This window comes from Xiphias gladius, chromosome 9 (assembly GCF_016859285.1).
Source record: "Xiphias gladius isolate SHS-SW01 ecotype Sanya breed wild chromosome 9, ASM1685928v1, whole genome shotgun sequence".
Lineage (NCBI taxonomy): Eukaryota > Metazoa > Chordata > Actinopteri > Istiophoriformes > Xiphiidae > Xiphias > Xiphias gladius.
In genome coordinates, this window is record NC_053408.1 from 13,995,624 (window position 1) to 14,021,875 (window position 26,252).

A 26,252-nucleotide genomic window follows, 5' to 3' on the forward strand; every position below is an offset into this window, starting at 1 on the left:
TGTACGACTTAATAATGATGGGTTGAATGAACAGTAGGCTAGTGAACAAAAACAATACGTAGATGGAAACTCAAGCATGTGAGGTTGTAAATTTCAAGCTGTAAAGTTAATCAACGCCAGAACTATATGCACTGCCTTCTATGCAACATAACTTGGGCGGTAATTTACAGCTCCAAAGCGCGACAGTTTCTCTTCTGTACCGATTCTGCTCCACGAACTCCACTACCCAGAATCCAAAGGGAAAGAAACGCACAGACGTCAAGAGCGTCGTGCTGTCGTTGGCAACGGCGGAGGCTGGAGCGGGAAGAATATAACTGCTACAGTAAGCACTTGATGTCAAATCAAAACTATAGTTTACTTGGTACCTGGGAGAACCGGATAAGCCCTCGCGTCTCATGATGATGTGAAACAAACTTTTTTAATCGTTTTAATTAGTGTGGAAAAGGAGAGGGACGTTCCGGCCAGTCAACTGTTTGCTAGCTAACATCTGTGAATTTATACTAACTGCCCGAGTTTGAACAAGTTGCAGCAAGACTAAGGCATCAACAGGTGGATTTCCCATTGGCGATATTCGCTATCAATGGCCTCAAAAGGTAAAATGAACCGTAAAATTTTTTTTAATTCAAATCGCTAGTTATAGATACATCAGATACAACAGCAAAGACTGCATGAGAGAAGCCCTAACTCGAAAGCAGTTAACGCCGTTAAGTTATTGAGTTAATTAAATGAATACCGAGAAGTCTAGTTGTCTCCTACTGAATCCTGTTTTGACTTCGCAGGTTGGCAGCATCCTTATGTCAACATATTCAAACATGTCAGAGTTGAAGACTGGAAAAAGTCTGCAAAAGAGGGGGATGTGTCAACTTACACGGTAACTTGGTGCTGCGCACTATATTGTGATTTGTAAAGTTAACCCCAAACTATCTTTTAAATACCAGACACCCACGTAGGCTTCAAAGGTGGCTGTTTTTTCACCAGTTTGTTTGTTTTGTTTTTGTAAGGTAGCAGGGCAGCTATGAATTTCATGTCAACTGATGGAAACTAGTAGTGTCCAGTGTTATGTTATGGCTAAATAAACAGCTTTTGTTTCAGTCCTAGCCATCTTTCAAGCCTACACAGGGTAAGAGTTTGTTTCCCAAAAGACTGATTTTTGGGTGGAGTATCATTTTTAACTATAATAATTCATACCAAAGTTAATTTACTTTATCTACATTCTCCGTGACCCCCCCCCCCCCCAGGACAAGACACTGAAGTGTTCAGTGTTCCGAATCAGGGGTCCTGTTCCTGCTACCAGCTACATCCTGGTACCCAAAAACAGCAACCAGTCTTTACGGCTGATAGGGCACTACTTCTACCTTCTCTTCAGGCCCACTCCTGGCAAATACTTTGTGGTCCACCTGGATGTTGTTGCGGAGGTATCAGACCTGATTTTATTGGATGATCATGCGCATGTGAATATGTGATGAAGTCAGGAGTATTGATGTCTCTATGCTATCTGAATGAACTATCATTTATACATCCTGTTATTCTTGTATTGACAGATCTGTAACTGGAATTTATTTTGAAATTCATCAAAAGACTAATCCAAAGCTCTGCTGTATTAGCACACTTTGAAATGTCAAAGAACAATGGCAAAAGCTAATGGCCGTAGTTGACATTTCAAAGTATGCTTTTGCATTTCAATCTAATTGAAATTCTGAAGTGGGGGCAAGTACTCTACATATTCTTACATTATATACCATCAAATTGTGTGAAAATTATTCAACTTACTCTCTTTACACTTTTTGTAACTCTTTGTTCTAATTAACATGGGTAAATCCAATTGATTTTGCTCAGGTTCAAGTAGTACTTTAAAGCATGTCACATACCATGTGATAAACTCAGACAGTGGGAGGTACTGTATGTACTACAGATGTTGGCATTTTACAACAGTTCTAAAGAAAGTCTCAGCCACTTGCAGAGTTGGAAAATATTCAACCTTCATCTTCTATAAATCCCACTTATGTGAATGTGAAGACATCAGTGATTTAAATTGATAAGAAAAGGAAGACATTTTCTCTCTCTCTCTTTCTCTGTGCTGTGATGTGTAGGAGGGCCAGGTGATTCGTATCTCCTTTTCCAACATGTTCAAAGAGTTCAAGTCAACAGCTACCTGGCTTCAGTTTCCTTTCCTGTGCGGAGGTGCAAAGGATTCAGTCTATGAAAGCACGGCCAAATCCGCAAGACATGGTAAAATACATGCACACACATGCAGACATACTTATGGAGAAATGAACAGTTTTTTTATATGCATTTGTTTTTCATTAATCACTCTACTGAGAGTCCGCTATACGTTTGTATATGTTGTAAATAGTCTTGCATTTCTTGCTGCAGTACTGGCTTTACTTATGTTTATGTGCTCCAGGTTTGGTGGGTCCAGCCCCCACTTCAGTGCGTTGGACCTGTCTGATGCTGGATCTGCAATACACACTCTCTGTCTACCTCAATCGCTGCTACAGTAACCTGAGGAGCATCAAGCTTTGTGCCAACATGGCAGTGAAAAACATGTTTACAAGTGACCTGCTGCTAGATCCAGGTGAGACTAATTTGCGTGAGTCTAATTTCCCCCCAAATCTATGGCTGTGTTTTTGGCTTGGTTTTGGATAATGGGTTATATGTGAATATTAAGAGAAATGGCAAAATGTACCAGTGCTCTTCTTTAAAGGACACTTCAATATAGAGAAAAATGAAGACAGTGTTTTTCGCTGTCGCAGACTAGAAAAATATGGTTTAATTACTAGAGCTTCAAAGAGCCCCATCAATCTTAAACCCTTGCTTATTCAAACCACTCAATTCAAGGACCAAACATCTGCCATGGTAAAATGCAACCTTTTCGAATTTTCTCTTTCAACAGGAGTTTCCTTCAATGAAGCCAAGCTGATGGGTCTGGCCTCTTCTCAGGGAACAGGTCCCATGCCCAGAGACATGTCATTCCCTGTGCCCAAGGGAGGTTCCTGGCATGACCTCTATGATTATATCAAGTACGGTTACTTCACCAGAGAACAGAAAGTTCATAATCGGCATTGCTTTAAATCCCCTCTCATCCACGTTTCTGCACACACAAAATTTTAGGTTTTGATGGAAAGTGATTAGGATCCGTAGCAATGTGTGTGCACCAAAAATGTGAAATACAACATTCACAAAATAATGCTACAGTACTCAGGTTGATAACATATCAACGTTTAGCTATAGAAGAATATCTTAAGGGTGGATTTTTCCTTTTAATATTGAAGACACTCGACTGCCATGAATTTCATTGTTTATTTGCTCAAAACACCAGTCGTAGAAAGTAAAATCAACAGTCAATGTTATAATTGATTTAAGTAAACTAGTAACCTGCGTAATTACAGTGTACTTTTATGGAGTCTCTTTTCTTTTCCTACACCAACAGGTTTCCCTCAGAAGGAACAAAGTTACCCTTTGACTCCATTCAAAAAGACAATCCGAAGCCTGAAGCTGGTAAGTGATGAAATATCACACTGCTCAATCATTCCCATCATACGGTATTTAAAGCTTCTTGTTGCACTTCTGTGCTATGCTGTTTGGGTCTGAGTCATAGTTTTTTATTTTATTTTATTTTATTTTTTTAGATTTTCCCTACAACTTTGTCAAAAAATATAAAAAGTCTGTTTTTCCCACATGCTTTTACAAGAAATTCTAATTAATTTTTACTTTGCTCTGCACCAGAAACAAATTATGCTTGTATCATTCCTTTCATTCAGCTCTTGTGAAATTATTTTTATTATTCATTCATCAAAATAAATTACAGCCACTGGAGCTTTTAATAATCAATACTACAAAAACAGACATGTTTTTTATATATTTATAATACATCTTTTAGCCTACACACTTCTAGCTAATCCTAATAGGAATGTATGGTAGATGACTGACTTTTATAACCCTGTTTTTCACAGGCAGTGTCTCCCGCCAGAGAAGCCCTATTAGAGAGGAGTCCCGCTGTGTCAACCTCAGCAAACCAATTCAGGATCGTGTGTCCCTTATCCAGCAGATCACCACCCCAAAATCAGTAAGACTGATAACATTTAGTACCTTTTATCAAGACCCTGTGTATTCACTCAGCTTGTTTTTTTTTTTTTTGTTGTTTTTTTTGTCTGTAAATACGGCAGAACTTGAGCCTTTGAATTGAAAATATAGTTTTCTAGGAGACGGCTATTTTTATTTGCTAAGTTTTCTCCTTCTGACTCCTCAGCTCATGAGGAATCGAAACCCTGTGGTGACCAACATACCTAAGCTGGGTGTGGTTTCCACGCACCAGAAGGTTGGCTGGCTTTGCCATAATGATGACCAGCAGCAGGAGTCAGCATGCTTCAGTCCGCACCAGCTCACATCCAGGCCCTGTGATACTGATGACAATGGAGTTCATGTGTTTGTGCATCCTGAGGATGCCTGCGGCAAACATGGGGAGGAAAGTGAAGAAGAGGTGAAGCTTCATATTGACTAGACTGTACATTCAATCAAACTTAAAAGCATAAGAAAACCAATTATATTTCACATTCCTTTCTTTTTTGTACATCATGTTCAGTGCAAGGCATGTCCTTGACTCCATGATGTGTTTTTTATAGTTTTGTACCGGCATTAAAAAACGCTGTTGACATTGTTATATTCCCAGTTTGTTTACAGTCCTGTTCCACATCCTGTCCATCTGTCATCATCCAAAGAAACCAGACAGCAGGTAGGAGATATGGACAATGGCGGTGAAATGAGAACAGCTGAGACTTAAGAGCTCATTAAAAAAATCTCTGCATCTGCTTTTTCCGCTCTCCTTATTAGAAGCTGCTTCCAGACCCGATTCTCAGGCTCAATCGAATCATCGGCTTTGGAGGAGCCACTGCAAAATATGTATGCTCATTAAGAGTTAAACCATTACCAAGCTGGCTTCACATACATTGTGATTTTCAAGGTCATGAATGGAATGCATAAAATCAAAGACTGACAGAGGTCTAACGTTTGTACTGTTATACACTGTAGGCCTTGTGGACCGAATCGGGTGATGCAGTGGTATATCCATGTCACGCAATTATCGTCTCTATGAAGATATCCTCTAACCAGCAGAGATTCTTCATCGGCCACACAGATAAGGTAAATGAGCTGTGATGCATTGGGCCACCCTAGCAGCATAATCTCTTCCAATGTATAGGATGGCCCATTTGATTCTGGCAGCTTCCTAAGTAAAGTGCTTTGATTCACTTAATTCCTGGCCTTCGAATGCGGTTTCATCCAGTAAAAGGAAAGAATTCTCTAGTGTATTTATAATAGAAATTAAATTCTTGCCATGTGTGTTTTCTCTGTAGGTGTCTGCGCTAGCTTTTAATGGCAACACGACACTGCTGGCCTCAGCGCAAACTGGCAATCATAGTGTAGTTCGAGTATGGAACTACCACAAAGGAAACTGTCTGGCCTTGTTCAGGATTCACGCTCATTCATTATCCTCTCTTAGGTAACCAACTGCATACACACATGCATTCATGTACACAGTTATTTTACGTGGACCACGGAGTCTAAGCCTATTTGGAACGCTGCTCACCCATACTAATTTTCTCTTTTTTTTGTTCATCCCTTTCCATTTTGAAGTTTCTCATACAGTGGCGGTATTCTCTGTGGAGTGGGTAAAGACAGACACAATAAAACTGTAAGTGCCATGAATGCAAATTTTCCAACATTAAAATTCCAGGGCTTATTTTCTTATTTGTGTTATAAGGGCAATTAGCACTGGCAGCACTCAGAATTTGTAGAGAGAGCCACAGGTATCCTTTGGATCCAGATGAAAAAATGCTAAGCATCACATCATTACTTTGACTGACTCATCTAGTTATAATTTTTAATGAAATGATGTAAATTGCTTCCCTTATTAAAGTCTATGATTCAGGAAAGCTGGGAGCTTACTGTCTCTGTTTGCCGCCCTAATTCAACCTTTCTTAGATGGTGGTGGTGTGGAACACTCTGAACGTTAGTAAAGGTGGAGAAGTGACCATCTTAGCCAAAGTGCACACAGATGTGGACATTCACACCATGAAGGTTGCCTTCTTTGATGATACAAGGTACCCTTGTTTCTGTGCTTGTATTTTTGGTCATGTATTTGATCAATTTTTTTAGCCAACAGTGCATGTTTGCTAATTTGGGACCATTTTTGTGCATATGTCCTTCCACCTGTTGTTTTGGTAAGAGTAAATATTAATAACATTGGTTCCTCCACTTCGTATCTAAAAATATTGGCAGCCAATGATCCACACATTACATATTCTACATATACTGTATCATTTTTTTTTTTTTTTTTTCAGACAATAAGTTGCACATCTTTTAATTCTTTGAAACTTCAGGGACACTGATATTTATTAACAATATTTACACAATTCATACAAATGGAGATGTGGAAAAGCAATACATTCTCAATGTGTAATTTCTAAGTAGGATGAGGATGTCGTTCTCTAATGGCAACTGGTTGAGTCATTACACTCTTTAAGAGTCTCATGATTAAATACAACTGGTTGGTCAGTAAACAGAGTGGTCAGTAACTGAACCAACATAAATATGAGGAGGGAAGAGATTTCTGGAGTGAAACAACAATGGAAGACTAGATACAGTGATAGGCTAAAAAGCTGTGACAGGGATTCTACTACCTGAAGACCTAAGAATGTCATTGTTTATGAAATGAGGACTTTGGAATGTCGCATTACCATGATATTATTCATCGATGGTACCTATGGGTGACAGCAAGGCAGCTGTGTGGACTGTTGGCAGACTCTAACAGTGCTCAGGGGTCCCTCGGCGTAGATCTGTTAGATCTCTGGAATTCACAGTGTTTGTGATCCTCGAAGCTCTCAGTAGGATGCAAACAGCCAAATCTCCAGCATAAAGGTTAGGCAGAACTCAGACAGAGCTAGAGTATGCAGCTTTAAATGCAAGTATAGGATTAGCAACTGTTAAAAAGCACTTTAGTGTTTTATGTCTGGAGCATAAGGAGGAATCGAGAAATTCTGTGATGACCCTTGTTATGGAATGAGGAGTTCTGCAAAGAGTTATGTTACTTCTGCAGATGTGTTTTGCCAGAGTCTGGTCCACTCTTACACTCTTCTCCCGTGTCAGCTACTCTTAGTGCAAAAAAGTGTAGAAGGCCTTGTTGAGAGAGTGGGAGTAAGTAAATTAGAATCTGGGATTGAGGGTTAATGTCTGAGTGTGTTGATTTTAGGATGGTGTCATGTGGTCGTGACAATATTCGTCTGTGGCGAGTACGGAATGGGTCGCTGCGCTCCTGTCCAGTAAACCTGGGTGAATACCACTCACTGGAGTTCACCGATTTGGCCTTTGAGGAGGGAAACTCCAACCAGCATCTTGATGATCGAACACTGTGAGTGAGCAAACCAGTCACTGAAACCATCAGGGTTTACTTAGCATTGGAAATCTGATCCAGATAAACTGTAAACATTATTATTAAAACATTACTATTTTCCCTCTTTGACTGTCTTCCCATAGATTTGCCAGCAGTCGGAGTGGCCATATCTTTGAAATCGACTACAGCAGAGTTGTTATTAGAAATGTTCGGAGGCTGTTGCCTGCACAGCAGCAGCATGCAGATCGCAGGGAGAAATTGACTTTTAACACAGGTGGCTATGAAATCAGTTGGAGAGAGAAAATGTTTGTTATTAAGTATTTTGTGGCAGAGATTGGGTAGAGAGAAAAAACTTTGCAAAGAGCCTGTGAGGATATCAGTGTGTGTGTCTGTGTGTGTGTCTGTCCCAGGTCCTGGCATTGCCATCAACAGCATCAGTGTGTCCTCATCATTCTGTGCCACGGGCTCTGAAGATGGCTTCCTGCGTCTCTGGCCCCTCGATTTTTCTGCCGTCTTCCTGGAGACTGGTAGGCACAGCGGGGCATGGCATAACATTTACCTGCACCAAATTTAACAGTAGCTGACAGTTCCCTCTCTACAAACAGTGATATAATCTAAGTTCATGTATGTTTAGATAGAAGTTTTCTAGTTTGCAAGGGGAAGTGTCAAGTTACATCTGTCCTGGATGACAGTGCAAATAAACTAAGTTTAAAAACAGCCTACAAACGGGAAGTTAAGAGTTTCAAACTATGTTTTAATTTTCGTCATGTATCACAATTAACAGAGTAAGCCCAGTAGTATTACATGTTGCTAACTGGCATAAGATTTGCACTGGCTGCCTCACAGGAACCGCTGGCTTCTACACAATCTTCTCTGCCTTTTTTAGGTGTACCATAAACATTAATTTCAGTTGTTTTTCACCACTGCAGAGCGCAGTGATGTTACAAGCCTTTAAACATATAAAGCTGTAAACACACTATAAAAGATAATGTTTATATGTAATTTTGTCTGTGAACTATTTATGAGGACAGAGTATCGGATTCAGTTACTCCTTGGGGCTCTGTAAAAAAAGAAGCTGCATTATACTCTTCTGTAGCCTGAATTTTGCTACATTTTGCCAGCACAAGTCAGGTTATTTAAAATAATAGAAAAAATTAAACAAGCTGCACAGACATTCATATCCACAAATATGAGATCCTCACACAGAGCAAACAAACTATTTGGGGAATAACTCGGACACATGTCATTGTTTTTCAGAACATGAGGGACCTGTGAGCCTGGTGTCAGTCTCATCGGACAGCCTTCAGGTCCTAGCAGCCACCTCTACTGGTAACCTGGGTTTCCTCGATGTGAGCAGCCGTGGTTACAACACATTGATGAGGTCGCATACAGACACTGTGCTTGGCTTCAGTGTGGATGGAATCCGTCGGCATCTCACAACAGCATCTTCTGACGGCACAGTGCGCATTTGGAATATGGATTCCTTAAATCAGGTCAATAAGCCTCAGGTCAATGTTTCAGGACTCAAAAGGATATCATTTTCAGTCATCATCTAAGAGACACTGTATTTCAATTTGTTGAACAGAATGGCTCAGATCTGTGTACTAAATCTCACTTTAGAAAAACTAGACATGGCTTTCTATGTGACTTTGTTGTCCTTTCTCCGTTGAAGCAAGGCCATGCGAGGCTCTGTTTATGTTCCCTGTCCAACTGTTTTGTGCCTTAGAAAAAGAGAGATAGTCGTTGCAATTGTCTGGGTTTGTTGGCAAAACTGACCACCAGACTCCCTGTTCGCTCTGTGTGACTGCAGGCTGTGTGAATTGTCATTGTGAGAACCAAAGTGTTAATTCATGGATTCAGTGTTGCAGATTCTTAGGAAATGTTTTATAGTAAATTACCATCAATGCCCCAAGTATTTCTGATATTTTACTCAAACACATTTTGTTGTGGATTTTAATGTGGTAAGCCCCTATGTGTAGAAATTCTGTGTGATTATAGCATCTTTTAAATTATTCAGATAGTCCTAATCCCGGTGAAATGACAGTTTGTTTTTTTCAGCCTTTCATTCTCAGTCTTCCCAAAGTCAGAAATGATCATTCAAATAACTGCAGTGTTTTTTGTTTTTTTTCCAGTAATTTCAAAGCATTCCACTAATGTGTATATCTTTTGGCTTAAAGAAATTCACACTGTCTCCGCTACTATTACGTTACCATTGACCTATTTACTGTTGAACTAAATGTCTGTTTTGTTATCTCCTGTCTTTAGCTGTACGATTTTGTGTCTGAGGACAGCCCCTGTTCAGTGGCCTTCCATCCTAGTGAGCAGGTCTTCTCTTGTGGCTTCAGCTCTGGCATCATTAGGATCTTTGACATCTCCAGTGCCAAGCTGCTGGCTGAACACAAGTACGTCTGAACCAAGGAAGTTCCAACAGTGGCTTTTGTTTTTTATTTGGATACCAAAAGCTTGGATGGGTACAACTTATCATTACATGTTATAGTATGATACGTCAAGGTGAATTCAATTATTGGAAAATAACAGCAAGATTCAATTCTTCCGAGCTCAGCCAGTTTCAGTTGGAGGCCATCTGCACAAAATGGTGGGTTGATTGTGATCATTTGACATGTTGCTACACATGCAGAATACTAGGCCCAAACTACCCCATAAAGTGACCAGAATAGTAAATTGGCATTGATATTAACACACATTAATTTGTTTGTTAATTTGTATTGACACACATTTGGATTTGTAAAGCATAATTGCTGTTAAAAATCTTTTTAGATTGTGTCCTCCAAGAGAGAGTAATGAAAGCTTTTGTGTTCTTGTTTCTCTGTATGTTTGTTTCTGTTTATGTGTATATATGTTTATATATTATATATTTTGTTATATAATTTATAGGCAGCACAGAGGTGAAGTGGTGGGTCTTGCCTTTTCTCCAGATGGGGAGTTCATGTACAGTGCCGACTCCCAGGGCTCTCTTGCACTTTACAACTCCTCCGATGAAGATTACAATGTGATCAGAGTTGCGTGTATGTATACACATGCACAAACCACTGCACAAACACACCTCAAGCTAATTTCAGTACATCATATGTTACACTTATCAGCATTATGAACTTAAATAAGCTTAGTCATATAGTAAAACATTCACACAGGCAGAGTATCAAATTTTATTAGCTAGCTATTTCATTACATAGATTCTATGAAATTGACAACACAATGAGATAATGCATACGCTTACTTTACCCAATAGCTTACTGGTTTGGAGCACAGGCAAAGGTTAGCATATCAGGCTGCCATATTTAACATCAGTGTTGTTAGACTGAATTTGTATCTGATTGGCTAGGTAATGTGGTTGCCCGAGGCACTGAGCGCTCTCCAGACGCTCTCACGGTGAGCAGTGACAGTCGCTGTCTGGCTTTTGTCGGTCCCTCTGAGTACATTGTCACCATCGCTGACGCACGGTCTCTGGATGAGGTATCTTGTACATTGTCCGCTTTCAGCACTATGCCATTTGTTACATTGTTCAGGTAAATTATGATGAGATTTCACTTAAGGAGCACTGAGGCAGCATCACCCTTTTGTTATTTGAGATTCTCTTTTTTGGATTTTTCCCAAAACTGTATACCATACAGAGGATGTTCACAAGATGAACCATAATGATTTTAATATAATTATACTCCTACCAAGTAAAAAAAAAAAAAAAAAAGTCAAATGAGCTTTGGAAGTCATGTTGTTCTAGGTTTTTATGTGTTACTGTATGTTCTTATGTGTCCCACTCACCCATACCATCTGTGTCCAGTTGCTCCATGTAGACGTGAGTATTTTGGACGTAGAGAGTCCCCGTCTGGATTCTGCACTGAAGGTCTGCTTCTCTCCGGCCTCCACTGAACACTTGCTGGTTGCCACATCTGCTAACAAAATCCTGTGGGTGAGCACTAAGACAGGCCGTCTGCTCCGAGAGGTAACACTGCTGATGTTGTGTCTAAAAAATATCTGCATCAACAAATTATTTGTTGAGAGAGTCCAAGATTGAGCATTTACTTGATTTCTGTCCTCCTTACAGATGTCTAAGGTGCACAAACACCAGTGCTCGTCCCTGGCTGTGAGTGAAGACAGTCGATTCCTGCTGACAGCCGGACACAATGCTTTGAAAGTGTGGGATTATAACATGCAGCTCGATATTAACTCACAGGTAGTCAAAATTTAAATCATGTATATCTTTTAGAATGACGACTACTTAGTGAAATATGAGTTACAAATTCTCTACAGATTTATATTTGATTAAAGTAACGGCTGCTGCTTTATGTATTTACAAGTTTGGTTCACATAAGTATGTATTTGTTTTGCGACTGAACGCAATGCAAAGTGCCCTGACACAGATTTCAACCTGTCATTTTAAAGTACACAGTTTACAGTTTAAAAGTCTTGTGAAAACAAACAAGTACAGCGTGGATGCAGAGTGGAACTATCAGAAAATTGTGAAAATTCATAATTTCCCAAAGTGCAAGTTGACACATTTGAATTTCTTGTTTTGGTCTTGCCTCCAGTCGAAAACCTAATTCAGTTATTCAAATATTCAGTTAACTATCACTGAAAACAAAAAAGAACAAATGATCACATTTGAGAACCTGAAACAAGGGGATTTTTACCATTTTGCTTGAAAAATTACTAAAACGATTACTCTATTACCAACATTGTTGCCAATTAATTTTTTATTAATCAAATAATATCTGCTCGACAAACAAGTTATTTTACTGTTGGACATGTACATCTTTTATTGTATTCTGTAATTGTGCCTAATAAGTCAGATAATTTCACATTCCTGCCTGACATTAAAAGTAATAAAATCAGAGCAGTTAAAATTGTACAATTATGTGTTAAAATGTTGCATTCATAATTATTACATTAGAGAGTATGTTGTCTTCCTTTCACTTCACAGCAGTAGAAGTATTAGTAGTTTATGTTATGTAAGTAGTAACTGAAGCATGTGTTTCTCTGCACCAGATGTTCATAGGCCACAGTCAGCCCATCTGCCAGGTGAGCTTCACCCCCGACCAACTGGGCGTAGTCTCAGTGGGAGATGCCATATTCCTTTGGGACTTTCTGGCACATCCAGTCTCCCCTTTGATTGACAGCCGGTAATAATCCATGTTGCATGTTTGAATCTTGTTGTTAATGTGTGTATTACACTTTGTAAGTTTTATTGGTAAATGTCGGATTTGCTCTGTCTTCACTCCCAGTTCACCTCTCAGAATAAAGTACACCACAGCTCCTAAATCAGGTAAACTCACTGAGTTCATAGTTATGCTAGAATAATAATGGATTTAACTGATACAAATCTTCTGATTAATGAGAAATTATTTCTTTATTTTGTGTTTTCATGTTACAGTTCAACCAGACGATGAAGTGAGTGGAGTTCAGCTGTCCAATGGGATGCCTCGACAAACGGCACCCCTCCCTTCCTCACCACCTCCACAACTGGACATCAGCACGACCGACCAAGTCGACCAGGGTGGTAAGTTCTCTTGTTCGGTTTTAAATTTCCCGCCACCAGCACATCCTATCTATTGTTAAATGAATGATAAGCTGACAAGACTGAAAATCTTATTCATACACATGTGTAGCTTGTGTCTTGCTGGACTCTGACTAATTGTTTGTTCCATGAGAAAAATAAATGTATTTACTCACCATTGGATTACGTTCAGGAATTGCATCTCTAGCTAAAATATTAAGTATTTGCCTTAGATTTGGTTCAATGAGCTTCTTGATTTTATTTTACATATACAAAGAATATGCCTGCCATCCTGGTCTATGATTTACATCAGAAAAGTCAGAATAAAATTTATACAGAATATATACAGTGGGGTCCAAAAGTCTGAGACAATGGGAAATGTATATGAAAATTATGCCACTTTAGATCAAGATGTATAAGGTTTACTGTGTAATCAGTTAAAACTTTCTGATGGTCCCAACTGAAGACACAAACATATTTTAACACTGATACAAATCACCGGTGTGAATAACAAGTATCTCAACTCTTAGCAAAAAAATGCCAAGCCTAAAAAAGGTTTCCAGTAGTTGCTTAGCAACAACAAGTTTTACATACAAAACTTGTATCAAGAATGTACTCGTGGCTAATGGCTATAACAGAAATGTTCAGTGAGGGCAAGGACTTTATGATCAGGTTTATTGTCACCCTCAGTCATTTTTCTTCTCCTGTCTCTCTCCTGCAGCTTTTGGCTCCTTGTCTCTTTGTGATGACACCCCAACCATCCCAACTGTTCCAGTCCAAGCCACTGGTTCGAGCCCCTCATCTGACCACAGACCTGCTTCCTCCTTCCTCAAAGTCACAGAACTGGTCAACACGTCTCCCCTGAATACCAGCCATATTGACACTGGTAAGTGCTCCACTGCTATGTTCAGTATTGACAGTGAACTGACTTTCTGTTGTTTGACTTCTTTATGGCAGAATTGAACTTTCTTTTCTCTTAATTAATGGCGTTTTGTCATTTAGTTGAGTTGAAAGGGAAGAATCCAGTACGTCCAGATTGTTACAGGCACTTTATCCCACGTTTCAAGACCTCCACTCTTGATGAGGTAAAGAGCGCTCTGAATTATGCTAAACTGTAGTCACTGAGTGTATTAGTATGCTTGCTATCCCATCTTACTGTTTTCTTTGATCCAGGTTGCTGAGGCTCCCCAACCAGGAGAAGAGGGCATAAAGCTGAAAGCAGTGATTGGCTACAATGGCAACGGGCGTGCCAACATGGTGTGGAGCCCTGACCAAGGTTATTATAATATATTGATAGTAATGTAAACCATAAACTGTAAAAACATTAGGACAATGAAGAAAAATGCGTTTAAAAGTTTTGGGACAAACTTGCAAATTAAGCGCACTCTAAACAGAGAGAGCTGGAATTTTTGCTCAGTCTTAACAGTTTAGCAGAAAAGTTTAAAAATGTATTTGATAATACAAGGACTGACAGCAATGCTAGTTTAAATATATCACCTGAGGTCATGACTAGAGGCTCACCTGAGAGTTTATGCACATAAGAATATTTGTCTCTTTTAAATATACTGTACAGTAGAACAGCTAGCTGTTGATATAAATGGGTAATATCTGAACTACAGCTAAAATCAGGGTTAGGTAATATTAAACATAAGAGGTTTACTTTCCCCACATGTTATTGAAGCACAAATAGGGGTTGCAGGTAATGAATATTCTCATAATCATTTGATCGGCTAATTATATACTTGGTTATTCGTTTTGTCTATCAAATGTCAGAAAATAGTGAAAAAAGCTAAATTAACTAAAGCTAAATTGAATATTAAAATTTAAACTAAAATTGAAATAAAAATAAAATGAAATACACAAAAGTATAACTACTGTGATTGGTGACTGTTTTGTCTTATCCTGCAATTAATTTTTTTTTTTTTCAGGTTTATTTGCGTACTCGTGTGGCTGTGTGGTGGTGGTGGAGCACCTTCATACAGGATGTCAGAGACACTTGCAGGGCCACAGCGAGGAGATCTCTTGTCTTGCAGTCACAAATGATGCCCAGGTACTTTTCATGGTTCTAGGCTTCACAGTTATGTTGTAATGGGTTAAAACACAGTATGTTGGGCATGGATGGGGACAGTAATGACAAAAAGCTCATGTCTGCTCAGGTATTTTAAACAGTTTCGGTGCTGCTGGTGATATTGCAATAAGTAACAGAATATTAACTCTTAAGCTGGACCAAAGTCAGGCAGCTTGACAGCAGTGTGTCGAGGTGATGGAAAAACTACTGCTGTCCGTTCTCTGGCAAAAAGCAACTTGACCCAGTATGCCCTCAGACATTCTGATTGTGTGCTTGTCTTTTGGAGAAAAGACTTACCATGCTGAGACCTTTTTCAGTGAGTCACAGGCCAGTCTGTTCATCTTTATTTTGTCCTTTTTAATGCCTGCTATGGAAAAGTATTTTTATTTATGTTGACATTTTCTGTAAAATATTAATTCTGTAGTTTGCTATTACACATTAATTTCATAACACATTTAATTTTTTACTGTACAAACATAACGACGAACCTCTCACAAACAAAAACTTATAATTTTTAGCCACTGACCATTGATTTCATCTAAAATGACAAGTGGCACCATCAGATGTTATCAACTGTAGCTCATTAACACTAATTCTGTGACATGGTGCTGCTGTAGGCTAAATGTAGTCAGAAAGCTACTATCTGTACATTCAGCCACAGCCTATTTCCTAGAAAAAGAACCACTTCATTAAACTAGAGACTACAAAGTTAGAGAGTTAACTGTGTGTCCAACAGAAGGTGAATCTTTAGGCAAAACAACCTGCATGAGAGATTTGTTATTAACATGTCTGATGTTCCTGAACATTTTACATACTACATGACTGCTCTTAAAAAAAAGCAGAGAGAGAAAGAGAGGGCAGCTTACTATCATACCTGAACAGAATACAGTACCAACGCAAAATATATATGTTTACAGAGGAAAAAAAAACAGTGTATTGTATTGTAATATCTATAATTCACAGTTCTTTGCTGTACTGGCAAAAAAATCCAGACGGTCTCAGTTGACCACATGTGGGTCAGTGGGTGTTTGTGTCCAGTCATCTCATTTTATGTGATAGCTCATTTAATGTTTCTGTGTATTGCCCTAATGCCAAAAAAACATATCATTAATATAATAGCACCAAAGGGCATTACTAGATCTGAAATAGACTGAACTGGGCTCAGGTGGTCAGCTCAGCAGGAGAGGAACTCAGGTAAATCAGCTGGCTGGTTCATCACTGCAGTGGATCGCTACCTCAGAAATAAAATGAATTTGGCCCAGTCGTTTGGCCAGGCAAGAGGTGCAGAAGGAAACAAACATCCTTAAATCCACTCTCACCAAGAAAGAGAAGGACATGTCTGATCAGGAGATGAATGCATTCCACACTTCATTGTACCACTTTGTCGCTCAGTGCTGTGTGAGGTTTTTGTGCTGACTTGTCAAGGAAGGGTGTCAACAGTCAGTCCTCACTTAGAACAAAGTGAGAAGCTTTGAAAATATTAGTAGTGTGTCAAACTATTTTAAAATCAGTACAAAGAAATGTCAGTGGCCAGGGGAAATTCACAAAGCTGCTTCATCAAAATATTAAATCAAGTGGTTCAGTCTAAATTAATGTTTGTCCAACACAAAGATTAAAGGTTAAAAGAGAGGGTTTTTTCTATAGGTCTTCTCAAATTCAATCAAATGTGAGTGCCTTCTCTCTTTTTTTTTATGTTTAGCATGTGGGCCAATTTAACTGATATCATGTGATTCAAGTGGTTGCTGGAGCAAGGCATTTTCTGTTTCTGTTATTAACAATGAGTTTGGATAAGATGCCATTGGTAACTGTCAGAAATCTTTGCTATACTGTATGATTCAACTTTGCATTGTGTTTTATGGAAAGGTGCTTTGTGTCTGTGTTATCTCCTTTCCAGACAGTGGCGTCAGCAGCCGGCGGCAGTAACGGTAGCAGGAGCCTCATCTGCATTTGGGACGTCCAGAATGAAACTTGTCATAATACCATCTCCTACCACAGAGGGGCGGTGCAGAGTCTTGCTTTTTCCAGGGACGATCGTTTCTTTCTCTCGGTCGGTCAGTAAAATTTGAATTGGATTGCATTCATCAGTCATGAGCATTTCCTGTAAATTTAAAACTTCATGTTTTGCATCTTTTGACATAATGATTAAAGTACAACAAATTTTTCTTCTACTCCAATGAAATGATTCTGCTAATACTGACCGCTGTTTCTTCCCAATTCCCTGCAGGAGACTTCTCTGAACCAGAGGTGGCTCTGTGGAGCAGCAAGACCTTCCAGCTGCTGTCCAGTGTGAGAGTGTCAGGGCCGATCCATGACGCAGCCTTCAGTCCCTCGGTAGCGAGCCAGCTGGCCTGTGTGGGCAGCCAAGGGGTTTACTTCTGCCTGATCATCACCCATGGCCTGGATGTAGACCTCAAGGTAAATGACCACAAAAAACAGAATTAGTGCTTTAGGAAATAATGTAAAGAAAGTGTAGTTGACAGAACATTCTCAAGTCGAGATCCAATTATTCAGTGATCCACTATGCTAAATGTGTGATATGTTTCTTTAGTATGTACATTTAGTATGTGCTTTTGTATTCACTCTGGTACATTAGGATTGACCACTCTGTCACCCTTGTAGGTCCAGAGGGTGAAAGCACCAGCGGAGGTTGGTGATGTGGAGCTGACGGCTCTGTGCTACCACAACGACTCCTTTCTGTTCACCTCCACCAATCGTGGACACGTTTGTGTCTGGGACATTAAAACACAGCGCTGCTTCATGACTTGGGAAGCTGATGAGGGAGAGATTGGTACAAATTAACTGTACATTCCTACCATCTTGTTTGGATAACAATATTTTTAGCTAAATACTCTTTAATAGTTAATAATGCTTTTTATTTCACTTGGTAAATTAGCCCAAAATAATCAGGTATTAGGCTTACTTGTATTTTGGTCCTGGTTTTCTACAAATGCTTATTGGATTGATATGTCTTCTTTGTGTAGGAGTGCTGTTGTGTCGAGGGAACCGTCTGTTGACAGGCAGCAACACCCGCTGGCTGCGACTGTGGGAGGTAGAAGCTCTACAAGGCGTGAAGTCTCAGGAAAAGGTCTTCAATGTGGAAGACAGGTTTGTAGCTCATTGTCTTACGCCCTGTGTCTTATCTAGGCAGTAGCTTCTTTTCTTTTATTATTTAATTTGATGTATACATACATGCTGTCCCGAGTTGATGTACTAAGAGGAACATATTGGCACACCAGTTTACACTTTCTGTAAAATTCTGCAAAATGACAAGAATTTAGTAGATAGTTAAAAAGGTATAGCATATTTATGATTTCTTCTTTTTGAAAGTATTTTCCTGTTATCATCCCCAACTGATATTGAACTGTCTTGCAATATATTGCACAGTGCAGAATCACCTGTATTTTGATACCATAGATATCCCTGGCCATTCTGCATCATGATATTATTGTATTGTTACCCTGTGATTTCTTGTCCTCTGTGATAGTGTGTATTCTGTATATCAAAGACTGTTAGGAAGTGTAGTTGTACACTTCCCATCAATCTGTAACAATAGAGAGGTAGACGAAGCTAAAACAGAAAAAATTATTCAAAAGAAGTATATTGGAAAACATATATGCTAGTCTCTTAAAGTAAGTTTTAATTGATATTTGATGTTGGTCAAATATGCGCATTAGCTTTTTGGTGGCGAAAGGGGCTTTTTTGGATACGTTTGAAAAATGTTTTTACCTCCTGTCAGTAATAGGAATCAATTTAAAAATGAATTTGACCTGTTTTTGACAGGAAAAACAACCTAGCTGCAAATATAAAAAAATAGTTATGCCTCTGGGTTAAGTTAAGTGACAGTTCTGCTATATTTTGAGCTGTTTGACATCTAGGTTAGCCGATACCACAGCACTGCCAGCTCCTAACTATTGATTCCCATTTTCAGGGTAATTGAGTTGCTGTTTAAAAATTCAGTAGTTCTGTGTAGCGTTGTAAACATTAGTAACAGTTTCAGAAGTGCTCCCTTTCACTTTTGTTCAGCATTTCTGACGCATTTACTGTAGCTATTTTGCCACCAGGCTAATCAGTTCAAACTGTGATATATAGCAGTTTTTAAAGACGGTGTGCTCAAATTGTGGGGAATGACAGTTGCTCTCCTAATCATAAGGCATGATTTTAGAAATGCGCGCTGGGCCTGACTGATTTTTTTCTTTGCAGTAATCTCTGTTACGTATAAAGAAAAAAGGGTCTGCAACAAATTAATGTGAATTAATGTGTTAATGTGTACTGTGTGAACCAGATAAAGAATTAGAACACATCCTCAATTGATCCTGCCTCCATTCATTTCAGTGGGCTCATTGTTTTTGATCATCTCTGTCTGTCCTTCAGTGGGACCACTGTGGTGTTGGAGCAAGAGATAATGCTGGATGGGACGACGGTCAGTGCAGCGTTTGATTACACAATGGACATGGGTATCGTTGGCACCACAGCCGGAACGCTCTGGTACATCAACTGGTCAGATAATAGCAGCATCCGGCTGGTCAGCGGGCACAACACCAAGGTACCACAAAAATAACCATATCCAAACATTGTGTCTCCAGCAAGGGCTGGAGTATATAGCTTAAAAATGGGACATACATCCCAACCATATATTAGTGTAGTCCTGATGAGTTGATGGCACCCATCTGCCCATGGCATGTTACACGTGTCACCCATTGTTACATGTCTGTCAAAAGCTACAGCTATGGTAGTAAAATATGTATGGTGAACAAATAAAGTATCACTACATATTCTCAGTTTATCCTGAAAAACGGATCTGTTCCTGAGCTCCACCAAACGTCAAGAAAGAGCTGCTGCATTCTGCACTAAATCTTACCAAGCCCAGTCTGGCTGAAATTTTGACTGCATATATTTTCTTCCTCGTTGTGTGAAAGAAGCTGTAAAATTTTTATGGTGATAAATCCAGCCAAATACAGAGATTTATCATGCAATACAGTATCTTTCTCTGACTGCACTGTTAGAACACTACACAGATGTTGCCAAAGTTACCATCCTCTACACTCTCGCTAATGGACATTTTCTCCTTTAGTGTTGTCAAACAAGAGTAACAATAGCCTCACTGCTGTCATCTCCTGATGATTATGTAATTTTTTTTTCATAAAAGGGTAATAATTTCTTCTAACGCTGGGGAGTGGTTTACATGTGAAGTGAGGCAGCCCACCTCCACTGTAATGCACAATGGGAAACCCTACAGGGTGGTTACTGGCATGCTTAAATGAAAGAAAGACATCCTTAATGTGGTTATTTACATTCTCCTTTCCTGCTAATCTGTCCAAATCCAAATGTCTGCATTGAGAATCTGAATTATTGGCCTGTCAATCACACATCAGTGGCGATCCCCTGGGAAGAGGAGTTTTTCATATTTGGGAGAAATTTTCAGCTGTTCAGGACCAAGTGTTTGAAACAGAAAATAAAGATGACTAGAAGAATTAAGGTAAAGAAACTGCAGGGAAGCAACTAACAGTTATTAAGGACATTTCAGTCAACTGATGGTAAGGCCACCAACACAATTTAACACCTATTCAACTGCAAATTTGCAGTTTCGAGTTTCCAGTAGTTCAACTATGCTCTCCACATCTTGCAGGGACATTAAACATTTGATTATGTTGATACTTTAATTCTAGAAAAACACTGGCTTCCAACACTTAATTGGCTTCCTACCAAACTCAAAGGTCCCCCTCAGATCAAATAAGTGTGTTTTTGCCATTTCGGCTCCTAGAATGTGGAAAGCGCTGCTTGAGGAATAAAGACTTGCTAATTATTATTATTATCAACTTGTTATTATTGTTGTTATGTATTATAGAATCACTTTGGATTTTTTGGTATTGTTGCCTTTATTGGACAGTTATTAGGGAAGACGTCAACAGGAAACATGGGGGAGAGAGAGAAGGGGTATGTCATGCAACAATGTGGCATGCGATGTAACCATTCGGCCACCAGAGTGCTCCACTTTGAATTTTTTTTTTTATTACGCGCAATTTTTTGAAGTATATTTATTTTTATGTATTCATTGACCAGTTTCACCAGTTTCATATCCTCCTTAATTGTTTTGTCTTCCTTCAATTTACATCCATATGTGAAATGTTTTGTAAACTCTACTTATAAATTACTTAATAAATATAAATATATTTATATTTATATTAATTGAAGTTGCCCAAATTACTTGCAGTGGTATTGATGAATGAGATGGTCAACATTAAATAATTGTCATTTTTTTAATTTGCCTTTATTTATTAAATTACATGGGAAAAGTTTTGGGATATTTGACATTTACTATCATGGCAACTGTTTTTCTGATGGTATTTAATTTTAATAGCACTGATTGTTGATTGGGACAAGAGATAACATTTTTGCAAAAAATAAAAAAGGAAAAACAAGTGTAATTCTTAATGAAGCAGGACAATGCAACAACCGCAGAAAAAAATGCCAGATGAGAAGGATGAAAATTACCTGATGTGACCTCCGAGGAAGCTGTTTTTCAGAAGCGAGCCGATAATGTTAGCAGGGTGAGATTTGTGTTTCTCCTTTTCTCTGCCGTCCAGGTGAATGATGTGGTGTTTAGCTCTGACGAGAGCCATTTTGCCACCTGCGGTGAGGACGGCAGTGTGAGGGTTTGGTCGGCCCCCAGCAACGAGCTGGTGGTGCAGTTCCAGGTGCTAAACCAGGTGAGAAAAATTCAAAATTGATAGCTGGGTCAGGTCTAGTATAAACTGAAGGAACACAATGCTTTATATATATATATCTATATCTATATATATCTATATCTATATATATCTATATATATATATATATATATATATATATATATAGATATATATATATATATATAGATATATATAGATATATATATATAGATATATATAGATATATATAGATATATATATATATATATATATAGATATATATATATATATATATATATATATATATATAGATATATATAGATATATAGATATATATATATATATATATATATATATAGATATATATATATATATATATATATAGATATATATATATATAGATATAGATATATATATATATATATTTTATATATTTTATATATATTTTATACACACACACACACACTCTTTGCAGACAGATGGTGGGTAACAAGATTGCATACTGTAAGTGGGTACAAAAAAAGCCACTGTGCACCATAACTGCATACAGAAACTGCTTTTCTCTGTTGGTCAGGCCTGTGGCTGTGTTTGCTGGAGTACGTCCTCCAGCAAGGACAGCGCATGTGTGGCTGCAGGATACAGCGACGGGACCCTGAGGATCTTCCGGCTTGCCTCCTCAGAGATGGAGATGAAGCTGCATCCCCATCACGTGGCTGTCACTGCCATCCAGTACTCTGCCAATGGTGAGAGAGGACAGCAGTGCCAAAAACCTGCATCTGCTGTAATTACAGTAATTGAACTTACTTGCTGTGCAGAAATTAGTTTATGATGAAATGTTGTAATTAATTTTTTTGGGCCACCCCACTTTTCCTTAGTCCTAGTCTTCCTTAGCCATAAACTGTCACTGTCATACAGTGAGTTACTATTGTAATGGTCGAACACTAATAGAACAACGTATAAATGATCAAAGGACGAGTCAAAGCAGAGTTAAGTAGTCAGGAGAAGAATTTTCCTTTTGAATTTAAAGACCCACAATCAAGTCCATGTACTGGCAGAAAAGTTCCTTGTTATATTAAAGGTGCGACGTCATCCAGTTTGGCTGTGTATCTTTTTGGGCCCCCAACAGGTCATGTGATCCTTTCAGGGGGGAAGAATGGTCTGGTAGCTGTCAGCAGCCCAGTGAATGGAGCGACTATCCGGGTCATCAGGGACCACAAAGGAGCGCCGATTACCACCATCCAGTGTGTAAATGAAGAGGTCAGCTCAGTGAATCAGACCAAGGAGTGGAGCTTTTATCAGAGCTTATCATGACAGCACAATAGAAATAGTGAGAGGTGTTTGTGCAACAGCAATTACTTATCAAACAAACACTTTAGTCACTTTAGACAGCACTTTGAGTAAATGTCTTCCTGAAGACTGAATTTCAGTTGGTGGCTTTTTCTGTGTATGCGGAGTTGTACTACAGATCATGTCAACTCTCTGCGCCTTCTTAAATTTACTTTAAACTGATTAAACTTTCTCCTGGTAGATGGAAAACATATCACCTCTGTTTACCAGAAAATTGTTACATGGATTCAATACTGCAAATGTAAACTCTTTAATGATCTGGTTAAATACTCTATAATAATTACTATTAATCAGTAATAGAAAATAGCAACACTGACATTTGTCTGAAAATGTTATGGATCATCGGTGATCATTACTGTAAAAAAATGTAGATTTTTAATAGTTCAGAAACAGTATGCAGTCTGAGAAAGCCACATGTAATCTATTTCAAATGTTAATTGATAACTTGAATACTTATTTAATAAGATTGCAATAAATATATTTCAATCAGTTTTTATTCCTGAATAGGTATAAAACTATTTTGTTTTGAAATTGTCCTTTCACATGCACTTAATTTATGCATTTTATAATGTTAGTTATATGCAATTCAAGTGCTGTTGACAGGGTTTTGCCTGCCCCTCATACAAAGAATTGTTTCATTTACATGTACATTTCTTTTTCATCAGCTTTCCACAGCTACAGCGTAGAAGTTTATCTCTGAAATGCTTCCTTTGGTTCTTGTGACATTTTTTCATCAGTATGTGTCTGAAGATGTTTTATCTTCCAATCCCCAGTGTAAGAATTTTGGACTCGAAGGAAACGAGATGTGGTTGGCTGCCAGCGCTGACAGACGTGTCAGTGTGTGGGCTGTCAATTGGTTGAAGGACAAGTGCGATCTGCTAGACTGGCTGACATTCCCTGCTCCGGCCTATTTTGGGGTACCATCTCTATTTTAAGTAATAGTACGAGGTAATGGCTAGAAATGTCACTCCCATTGTTGGGTGCTGCTGTTTACCCCTTTTTTTTTTTTAAGGCTCAGGGATACTTGGTCTCCCTTTTGTGAAGACACATTGGCAGATTTTATAAAAGTTAAAACACTTAACTGTGAAGCTGATACTTAACTCCTAACCCTTTAGCCAAACAATACTCAAGAGTTTCTCAGTTAAATCAAATAGCCAGTGTAGATTCCTGTTTCAATCCAGATTTTATACATTTTTGTACTCTGCACAGTTGTGTTCGTACTGAATTTCCAGGTATGTTTTGTAGTCTGTGCTGTTGAGAAAGATTTGCATTCAATAATTCCCTTCAGTCTACTTTATTCTAAATGTATTTGGATGTTTTATGTGTTGTTTTGACATTTTCCGGCATACCATTTTAGCTTTGTTTTGGAAATATTTCCCAAAAATTAAGCTCAGTCCATGTTTGACCATTAGCTATTTTATGTGTCTATAAACTCATTGTGTTGTAGGATGACAGCCCACCTCCCAGCCTAGCTGCCTTCTGCCCAGCAGACCCTGGCCTGATGGTCTACACTGGCTACGGAGTAGAGAAAGAGTTGTCCTTCTACAGCCTGACCAAAAAACAGGTACCACACATCCCCCTGCTTCACTGCTCTGTCACTGTGTTGGGATTTTTCCTGTACCTATACAGGGCAGATATTGCTGGCAGGGTGTCCACAAATATATGTCTAATATCATACTTTTATTACCACAGATAATAAAAAAGATTGCCCTGCCCCACTGGGTCACATGCTTTGGCCTCTCTTCTAAGAGTCAACTCATAGCTGTGGGATCAAAAGGTAAACCCTGATTTTGTTTTTTATGATGCATCACCATATGGTTCCAGTAAAGAAATGAGTAATGTAAGTTGGAGCTTGTGTTTAATTAATTTCTCACTATGTGTCTGATCTCTTATCAGAGCGAGTGTTGAAGTTGGTCAAATCGAGCAGCGGCAGGTATCAGGACTTCCTGAGGCACAGTGACTCACTGCAGACGTGCCACTTCTCTCCCTCGGGGACGCTTCTTTTCACTGTGGCTTATAATGAGATCCTGCTGTGGGAGGTGCAGGGCCTTTGAGGGCTTCAGATCTGTTTATGAACCTCAAACCTTGTAGGTTTATCTCCTTTCACGTGCCTAGTTTATATTGTTACTTAGCGTCATTTTATTGTTCCATAAATATATTTATCAAATATTTTTGGTGGAAATAGTTACAATTTGTGGAAAAGCTTGTGATTTTCCACATCGTGATTTCCCACAATGGAGTTTATGAAATTTATTGTTTTCTTTCATGTGTATGGTTTTAAAAAACACCCGTTTTTATTGAAGGGATTGTTTTACATGTCCAGTCACTTCTAATGTTTGACTATTTATTTGTGAGTTAGAATGTGTATGAATAGATTTATTAGATTAACAGTTGCTGTCATTTTTGCTGTTTTTGAGTGGTAGATATAATCATGGCTTTTGGGCTGCTCTGGGATGGGATTTAAATAAAAAGCAGATTGAAAAATTACGATCTGTAATGTTAGATGACTGCAACGATGCTAGGGTGGTACATGCGTGAACACACACACACAAAAGAAGACTGTGGCAGCCAAAGATATATTTTTTTTTTTTTTTTCCCTCAAAAGAACGATTGAGGACAGGTGCACTGCTCAGAACATTTTGCATGAATCCTTTGGTAAAAGACATTCTCACGAAAGTTCTTTTCTGTCACAAGGACTTAAATTCAGGCTGTGCAATTTGAATGACTCTCTAATTACAGGTACTGGGTCACTCCTCTGGCAATGGTTTTCATCAGTTTGTCACTACAGTATTCAGAAATGTTGCATTCACACTGTAGATTCCACCTCCTCCACTGCTCTGTTGAGAGAACAAAGACACTTAGTGCTTCAAACCCAGATAGTTCAAGTAAAACTTTTTTTTTTTCTCCCATTTAAATGACAGTTAAGGATAGGCAATTGGTCTGTGGGATGATTATATTTACATATTTAATCGTTTGTGTATTTCCAAAAAAAGGCAATGTGCTACATGGAGTAAAATCCACACACTGACTGTTGTCCAGCAAAAAAAAAACCCCAAATCTCTAAATGCAGTACCATCAGTATTTTTACTGGTATATTCACGAGGAGGATCTAGCAATTTTAAGTAATTTCATCATGTCTGGGGAGGCTGAGAATATTTAATTTGATACAAAATCAGTAACCATGTTAACACACTGTTGGGAGCGTAAATGACTCTCTCCATTCCTTCTCTTATTTGGAAATTGCTGTACATTACACATACTGTAGCTCCATGT

The 26,252-nt window shown here is 38.7% G+C and overlaps 1 protein-coding gene and 1 long non-coding RNA gene across 5 annotated transcripts; one reads left to right on the top strand and one right to left on the bottom strand.

Moving 5' to 3' along the window:
• Window positions 1–267: 267 nt before the first annotated feature.
• wdr90 (WD repeat domain 90) lies at window positions 268–25,498 on the top strand. Of its 4 annotated transcripts, none has more exons than XM_040135684.1 (43): window positions 268–593; window positions 780–871; window positions 1,239–1,415; window positions 2,091–2,229; window positions 2,405–2,575; window positions 2,894–3,020; window positions 3,431–3,498; window positions 3,954–4,066; window positions 4,250–4,480; window positions 4,670–4,732; window positions 4,831–4,899; window positions 5,029–5,139; window positions 5,352–5,497; window positions 5,632–5,689; window positions 5,980–6,098; window positions 7,247–7,405; window positions 7,531–7,661; window positions 7,798–7,914; window positions 8,645–8,880; window positions 9,653–9,789; window positions 10,283–10,413; window positions 10,731–10,861; window positions 11,187–11,348; window positions 11,451–11,579; window positions 12,392–12,525; window positions 12,628–12,668; window positions 12,777–12,902; window positions 13,621–13,785; window positions 13,902–13,984; window positions 14,073–14,175; window positions 14,828–14,949; window positions 16,862–17,018; window positions 17,192–17,382; window positions 17,587–17,755; window positions 17,949–18,072; window positions 19,339–19,510; window positions 21,552–21,674; window positions 22,207–22,375; window positions 22,759–22,889; window positions 23,753–23,896; window positions 24,427–24,543; window positions 24,672–24,756; window positions 24,876–25,498. In XM_040135684.1, exons 1-43 carry the CDS (start codon window positions 581–583, stop codon window positions 25,031–25,033), a joined length of 5,544 nt encoding a protein of 1,847 aa, XP_039991618.1. In that variant the 5' UTR covers window positions 268–580; the 3' UTR covers window positions 25,034–25,498. The 4 variants fall into 4 exon arrangements, with proteins under 4 accessions (XP_039991618.1, XP_039991619.1, XP_039991620.1 ...); XM_040135685.1 differs by having other exon boundaries at window positions 24,427–24,540; window positions 24,668–24,756; window positions 24,876–24,992; XM_040135687.1 differs by having other exon boundaries at window positions 278–322.
• LOC120794546 lies at window positions 16,973–21,620 on the bottom strand. Its single transcript, XR_005708132.1, has 3 exons — window positions 21,460–21,620; window positions 17,166–17,376; window positions 16,973–17,065 (listed from the first exon to the last, which is right to left on the bottom strand). It is a non-coding gene; the product is annotated as an uncharacterized LOC120794546 (long non-coding RNA).
• Window positions 25,499–26,252: the final 754 nt, after the last annotated feature.

What these genes read in the sequence shown, in the direction of transcription:
- wdr90 (XM_040135684.1), top strand. An exon ending in TCATCGGCCACACAGATAAG is followed by an intron (nt 5,140 to 5,351) that starts GTAAATGAGCTG and finishes TTTTCTCTGTAG; the next exon opens with GTGTCTGCGCTAGCTTTTAA. An exon ending in GAAATTGACTTTTAACACAG is followed by an intron (nt 7,662 to 7,797) that starts GTGGCTATGAAA and finishes TGTCTGTCCCAG; the next exon opens with GTCCTGGCATTGCCATCAAC.